Here is an 8,036-nt window from a genome sequence, read left to right on the forward strand (position 1 = left end):
TGAATTTTTCCCTTTCTGCCCTAATTTGTTTTGCATATATAGATAGTCTCTAATGACTTAATAGCCAAAAAAACAAGAAGAAAAGAGGAAAGGAAAGGAATGGAACCCAGGTAGTCTATGTTTTAGTTATCTGGGCTGGAATTTCAGAAAAACTTTGACTTCTAGTTCAGGGATGTGTCTTAATAGCAACCTGAATAGAAACCGGAGTGAAAGGTGGTCTCAACTCAACACAGATTGTTCCTAAAACTAGCTTCCTAGTTCTTTTTTTTTTTTTTTCCCTTAAATCAGAGAAGAACCCAAATGGTGGTGTTTTAATTAGTAATTTACTAGCTAATGTCAACAGGACAAATGCATCCAACACTGTCATCTCTCTCACCTTCCCTCCACCTCTCCCAGCCCCTGTTCTCCCATCACCCCAAAGTAAAATTGAAAAATAATAGGAAAAGGCTGGTTGCATGGCTTACACCTATAATCCCAGCACTTAGGGAAGTGAAGGCAGGAAGATCTCTTGAGGCCAGGAGTTTGAGATCAGCCTGGGCAACATAGTGAGACCCCATCTGTACCAGAAACAAAACAAAAAAAAAAACAGTTTTTAATTAGCCAGGCGTGGTGGCATGCACTTGTAGTTTTAACTACTCGGGAGGCTGAGGCGGGAAGATCACTTCAGCCCAGGAATTTCAGGCTGCAGTGAGCTAGAATTGTGCCACTGCTCTCCAGTGAGACTCTGTCTCTAAGAAAAATAAAATAAAATAGCAGGGAAAAAAAGGGGGGGCTGTGCTCATTTCAAAACATAGTCTACCACACTGAGGCAGAAAGACAATTATTGCTTGCATCCTAGAGGTGGTGATTGTAATAACCAGTAGAGGAATAACATAAGCACCTATTCTGGTCCCAACCTCAAACCAGTGACAGGTACTACAAAGGGAAGAACTGCAGGGTTTTGAGCCAGAGGGAACATTAGCAATATCCAGTATGATTGATTTCATCCCCCAGTCCCCCCCCCAACCCAAAAAAAAGCTAAGACCTGACACAGTCAAATGACTTAACCAAGGTCACCGCCAGCTGGGTCAGAATTGAGTTTTGAGTTTCCTGTGTTTTAGCCCTGAGCCACTTCTACAAGTCTTACTCTGTCCTAGTTAGCCTCACACAGGGCAGCTAGACACATGGCAGTGGAAGCAGCCCAGGTCTCGGAGGCTCACGCCTTCCTAATATACTTCACACATACAAAGGTATTAATCCCCTAGTGTGGCTGAGGGCCCTGGCAGACCCTGACTCATGCCTGTGACCTCACTGTTACCCAGATTTGAAAAGTGCATCCCCTCTCCCAGTAATTCAGATTCCAGACACAGTACCAGCAAGATACCCACATGTCTTTACACTAAATGCCAACTTTATCCATATCCACACTGAAGAGCAGTAAAGAAGCAAGCGCTGAGCCTGGAGATTGGGAGTGGTTCTGGGGTGCTTCCCATGATAAAATTAGGAAAACTCCAGGTTGCCCTAGTATTAATGGTCTAGTACCCTGGAGGCATAGGATAAAATGAGAACATTGTCACATGGAAGTGTTCCTCTATCCCACTTGAGAATACACTAAGTCCTTAAGGGGAAATTAAGGAGACTGCACACACATGGACTGTAGCTGGTCTTGAATAACTATCCTGCTAACAAAAACAGGATCGGAGTGGGAGCTCTCGTACTGGCTAAATGAAGCAACAGTTGTTTAGCATGGTGGGAAATGAATTCTCTGATCAAGCATAAGGAGCATAAGTCCAATTAGAAGTAGCTAAGAATCATGATGTGTTAGAACACTGAGTCTGATGTTAGATTCTTTCCAGTTCACTAAAGTGGAAAGACACTAGAGAAGGTAAGCGTCTTGCTAGGATTTTTGTCATTCCTTCGATCTAAGAAGCCAGCTCCATAGCCCCCTCCTCATTTCTCTTTGTGCTTCTCCTACTAAAGCAACAACCCGGCACACAAGTACTACTTGGCAGTGGACCCCGTGTCCGGCTCGCTCTACGTGTCCGACACCAACAGCAGGAGAATCTACCGCGTCAAGTCTCTGAGTGGAGCCAAAGACCTGGCTGGGAATTCGGAAGTTGTGGCAGGGACTGGAGAGCAGTGTCTGCCCTTTGATGAAGCCCGCTGTGGGGACGGAGGGAAGGCCATAGATGCAACCCTGATGAGCCCGAGAGGTAAAGGCCATCAAGGAAGAGTCCCCCGCCCCAGATAAAGCTTTGCCACCATCTTGGCTTTCTTCTTTTCAGAACGTAACTAAGCCCAACAGTCCAAAACACAGCTTTCCCTATAATCATTTAATCAGATAGATTGCTTTGGTGTGTGGATGGGTGTTTAAAAAGAAAACCAATCATGAGGTCAGGAAATCGAGACCATCCAGGCTAACACAGGGAAACCCCATCTCTACTAAAAATTAACAAAAAAATTAGCCGGGTGTGGTGGCAGGCGCCTGTAGTCCCAGCTACTCGGGAGGCTGAGGCAGGAGAATGGCGTGAACCCGGGAGGCGGAGCTTGCAGTGAGCCGAGATCACACCACTGCACTCCAGCCTGGGCAACTGAGCAAGACTCCGTCTCAAAAAAAAAAAAGAAAGGAAAAAGAAAACCTTAGTTATTTATTTATTTATTTGAAGTAAACTTTATCATGCACATAGGCTCCAAATGGAAAGTGAAGGGGATTGTGCCTGGAGATTTCTGACGGCTGCCAGTCACAGAAAATCAGAGGAAATCCTGGCTCCATGAGCCAGAGTGCCAGCTGCGTGGGCTGGAGACAAAACAAAGCCCAGCTGGGGGCTTCTGGCCACGCCCAGACTTTCGTGATAGACAGAAAATGTGTATGAAGTCTAAAGTGCACTGCCTCACATGTTGTAATGCCCAATAAATGGTAGTAATTAAGAATGGGTATAATTTCCAGGAGTCCAGGATGGAGAAGTTCTGGGAACCCATGGGTCTCTATTTGAAAAGGACTAAAATTACTTAACATTAAGGAGCAATCATCTGAGAGTCCAACTCCTGTTAGCATTTTTAGCTACTGTGAAAGCAGCAGGGCAGCATGGATTAAGGAGGCAAAGCCTTGTACTTGGGCACTGGGGCAAAGACACAAAATAAATAGAAGCCATATCTGTGCCTTTCCAGCCCTGCTGCAACAGGGGAATGCTAGGCCGCAGTGTCTCCCTGGGGCATTGAAGTGCTGATTGGCATCAGGCTTAACTGGGAATACTTCCTAAAGCGTACACCTTGAATTAGGAGTTTGAACTACAAGAATCATAGTTTCTCAACCTTACTGCTGCAATCAGTTGCGAAGTATATTTAAGTAACTTACTACTAATAATGTTTAGGGTAATGAACTTCAGAAATAACTTCTTTTCTAAAGAGAGCAGATGCAAAGTTATTTCCTGCTTCATTCATTTGCAGCCTTGGTTCATTTACAGCCCAAGAAGCATGCTTTCATCAGTTGCAGGGAAGAGGGTGGTGATATAGCCAGCACCCTAGGAACTATACAAATCCCAGCACAGTGCCCATGAGAAAGGATCTTGCCTTAGAAGGCTGAGAACCACTGCTCTGAGGGTACTAATCAGTTCCAGTAGGGTCTCTGGTCTAAGCACAGAGTGCTCAGCAAGGCATCTCATCTCCCACCTCTACCCCACAATCCTACCTCTTTCCAAGAGATAAATCCACACTGCTTGTCTTGCTCAGGCATTGCAGTAGACAAGAACGGGCTCATGTACTTTGTTGATGCCACCATGATCCGGAAGGTCGACCAGAATGGAATCATCTCCACCCTGCTGGGCTCCAATGACCTCACTGCTGTCCGGCCGCTGAGCTGTGATTCCAGCATGGATGTAGCCCAGGTGAGACTCTTTCTTACTTCTCTTCACTAAACAACACCTGCCTCTTGGCCTGAGCTTCTTACCTGCTTCCTGATTGGTTTGGAAGTGGAATAGGAAGGGGAGATACAGATACAGATCACGGGGTTGTTTGGAGAAAGCCTGAGATGAGCTGAACAGTAAGATGGAATGTAAAATGTCAGATAGGTATGAGAGAAAGAGAGAGTAAGAGAGAGGGAAATTTCTGTTAAGAAAAGTGCAGGCAGTGACATACTCCAGCCGTGGCAGATTACAGGGTAGAAGTTGCTGTGTAATTACCTCCCTTCTCCATCATTATTGCAGGTTTGAGAATGTACTGTACAGTGTTATATGTCAATCAGAACTTGCCTGTTAATCTGAAATGATTGCATCCTCACTATATAAACCTTTACTTTGTGCAGTAGTAACTAAAGCAGAGCCCTCTACAATATCACCCAAAGTGTGTGTTTAGTTTGGGCTCTTAAAGAGGCAGAGAACAGAGGCTCACTCAAATGTACAGCATTTGTTCTCAGACAGCCTGGAATATACGTTCAGCCTTTCTACAATGGCCTTTTCAACCCTTGGCCAACCTCATAAATTTCAGCTCAAGTTCCACAACAGACAACTTGCTACTGAGATTTTTATTTCAAATTCCACAGAGGAAAGATGTGTTTGGTTCAGTTTATTTTTTAATGCAGATACTCAAGTTGTAGTTTGCTGGCGAGCCTGCACTTTGGCTCCCCTTTGATCAGAGCCACCTTCCAAGCCACATGGCTCCTTTTTGTGAATTAGATACAGGTGCTACCTCCAAATGAACATAGCTTCCATAGGCATCTGCTTGGAGAGCAGAGTATGGGCTAGATGGCATGGTCTCTTTTGTAGTGAACTACCTGTGCAACCATATATGACAGCTCTGATGCTGGTCCAACCATCTGGAGCTGAGAAGCAGCATCATAGGTAGAGCTGATGGCCTGTTCTGGTCATTTGTAACATGGTAGGAAATATATGTTACCTTATCTCTTCTTCTCCATCACACCCACTCATCATGGGTAATGAGCAGCTGGTTCAATGAAGAGCATTTCTATTACAGTGTGTTATTAAAAAGCTGTCTTTTTTCCTAGATACATAAAACCAGTAAGTGCCCTACAGTTAAACGTTGGACATATTAAAGGCTGTTCTTTAATCTGATACCATATCATCAACAGGTTCGTCTGGAGTGGCCAACAGACCTTGCCGTCAATCCCATGGATAACTCCTTGTATGTTCTAGAGAACAATGTCATCCTTCGAATTACTGAGAACCACCAAGTCAGCATCATTGCAGGACGCCCCATGCACTGCCAGGTTCCTGGTATTGACTACTCACTCAGCAAACTAGCCATTCACTCTGCCCTGGAGTCAGCCAGCGCCATTGCCATTTCTCACACTGGGGTCCTCTATATTACTGAGACAGATGAGAAGAAGATTAACCGTCTACGCCAGGTAACAACCAACGGGGAGATCTGCCTTTTAGCTGGGGCAGCCTCAGACTGCGACTGCAAAAACGATGTCAACTGCAACTGCTATTCAGGAGATGATGCCTACGCGACTGATGCCATCTTGAATTCCCCATCATCCTTAGCTGTAGCTCCAGATGGTACCATCTACATTGCAGACCTTGGAAATATTCGGATCAGGGCGGTCAGCAAGAACAAGCCCGTTCTTAATGCCTTCAACCAGTATGAGGCTGCATCCCCCGGAGAGCAGGAGTTATATGTCTTCAATGCTGATGGCATCCACCAATACACTGTAAGCCTGGTGACAGGGGAGTACTTGTACAATTTCACATATAGTGCTGACAATGATGTCACTGAATTGATTGACAATAATGGGAATTCCCTGAAGATCCGTCGGGACAGCAGTGGCATGCCCCGTCACCTGCTCATGCCTGACAATCAGATCATCACCCTCACCGTGGGCACCAATGGAGGCCTCAAAGTCGTGTCCACACAGAACCTGGAGCTTGGCCTTATGACCTATGATGGGAACACTGGGCTCCTGGCCACCAAGAGCGATGAAACAGGATGGACGACTTTCTATGAGTAAGTGGGTTTGTAAAGCATCTCTGAAGAGCCCTTCCCTTGTTCTAGCTGGCATCAGGACTGGTCGTTCGTGTAGCTTTTTAAATTGCTTTGTCATGTTGTCTTTCTAACTTTAATGATGTCTTATGGCCTCAAGATATTCATGTCCCCTCTCCCTGACTCTAAAATGATTTGCTCTATTGGGTCTCTGATATTGAGCATCCTCCCTACTAGAGTTGGGAATTCCTGTTGCCTGCTTGCCGTTCAAATTTCAGGGTATTGGACATGCACAGCACCTAGGAGGTAAAGCGTTGATTAACTTTGCTGATTATTCATGCTTGCCATGGGTGCGGAAATTAGAACCTAAAAGGCAAGATCCCAGTGGGGCTCCTGTAATTTGCCAATAGGTCCAGCAACACACTTGATTTCACAGACGGTAGATAAACTCTGAATTTCCTCCTTAGCAGAAGCAGATCGATACAGATAAAGCGTTAGGTATATTAAAAGATGCGAGAGCTGGTCATATTTCCCCTAACAATTATCTCATACTTAATAGTCCTGACGCTTGTTTTGCAAAAAGCTGTTTTTCCTAGTTCCTGCAGGCAGTTCTTGGTCAAAGTGCCTGCTGCTATAGGTGCTAATGGTGGGATGCTGGTTGGAGGAAGTTACTAGGCATGATTCTCCCAATGGCTGGCTGATACTGGAGCAGAATTTATAAATATCTGGCTCTCCTAGGTGATGAAGGAGTGTGTTAACCCCTACGTACTTGGAGTCCTTGCTTGCTTTTTGTCTGGATGCTGCTGCTAGCAGATAATGTAGTAAGTTAGGGAGAGTTGGCACAGAGAAAAATAGGGGACAACAGGGAGAACAGAAAACCTCATTGTTGATCATTCCTAAATCCAGCAATGTTTACTTCCTGTTTGTATGCCAATGGTCTTGGGAGAATGTAAAAGGAAGCTGTTGCCACCTGCTGGATATTTGCTGCATTGCAGAAGAATTGCTTTCCCTGGTTCTGACTTTCTTCTTTGGGCAACTCTTTCTCAGACTTCTGAAGCATCTTAATACCTTCGGGACACTGGGGGTTTGATCAGACTTCACCAGCTAGTGATTCTGCCCTCAAGGGTACCATCTGAGTGCCGTCCTTGGCTCTCACACCGAGTTAGATTGAAGCTATACACTCACCCAAACACCTCCGGGATTTTCCTCTTCTGAGGAAACCTCTTTCTGACAGTTTCACCCGAAGACCTAATGCATTTCAGAAACAATTTGTTGGCTCTCCTGAAAGAGGGGAAAAAACATCATTCTCAGGGAGGCCAGCCTGAACTGGGCCTGGTTTAGAGACTGCCATAAAGAAGCTTGGGCTCAAGTGCATCCACAGGTCTGAACTCTAATAATGAAAACATAGGCATGATTCATAAATGTGTTTTAAAATGTTCAGAAGTGACATTGAAACTGAATGATTTTTTATCTTAATTTGATAAGCTGCTCTTTTTTTCAGAATGTTGATAAATCCAGTGACCACAAATTCTCCATTGTGGGGTTCAAATGTATAAGGTTTTCTTTTCTACCTAAAAAGATGGTGAGTTCTTTTTGTTCGATGGCACTTTTGGCACATCATCAGCCAATTGGCAGACGCACAGCCAGTTTAAAAATCAGACACAGCTTCACCTCCTGTCAGGGGAGTGCGGTCAAGACCAACACCGCATAGCCTTAGCCAAAACTTTAGAGAAAGCGTGATGAAGAAAACCACACAGAGGCTGTGAGGCTACTAGAAAACAGTCTGTCCTGGTCAGGAGCGATGCCTCATGCCTGTAATCTCTGCACTTTGGGAGGCCAAGGCAGGAGGATCACTGGAGGCCAGCAGTTTGAGACCAGCCTGGCCAACATGGAAAAACCTCATCTCTACTGAAAATACAAAAGTTAGCCAGGTATGGTGGTGTACACCTGTAAGCTCAGCTACTCAGGAGGCAAAGGCACGAAAATCACTTGAATTCAGGAGGTGGAGTTTGCAGTGAGTTGAGATCACGCAGCTGCACTCCAGCCTGGGTGACAGAGGGATACTCTGTCTCAAAAAAAGAAAGAAAGAAAGAAAGAAAGAAAGAAAGAAAGAAAGAAAGAAA

The 8,036-nt window shown here is 45.1% G+C and overlaps 1 protein-coding gene across 5 annotated transcripts in view; it reads left to right on the plus strand.

Annotated features, from left to right (window-relative positions):
• TENM2 (teneurin transmembrane protein 2) overlaps positions 1-8,036 on the plus strand; it is a 985,093-nt gene that overhangs the window by 935,075 nt on the left and 41,982 nt on the right. For all 5 annotated transcript variants that reach the window (XM_025389012.1, XM_025389009.1, XM_025389010.1 and 2 more), the window contains 3 exons: positions 1,960-2,192; positions 3,709-3,863; positions 5,063-5,937. In XM_025389012.1, coding sequence (XP_025244797.1) covers positions 1,960-2,192; positions 3,709-3,863; positions 5,063-5,937 — 1,263 coding nt within the window. The remainder of the gene's footprint in view (positions 1-1,959; positions 2,193-3,708; positions 3,864-5,062; positions 5,938-8,036) is intronic.

This window comes from Theropithecus gelada, chromosome 6 (genome assembly GCF_003255815.1).
Source record: "Theropithecus gelada isolate Dixy chromosome 6, Tgel_1.0, whole genome shotgun sequence".
Classification (NCBI taxonomy): Eukaryota; Metazoa; Chordata; class Mammalia; order Primates; family Cercopithecidae; genus Theropithecus; species Theropithecus gelada.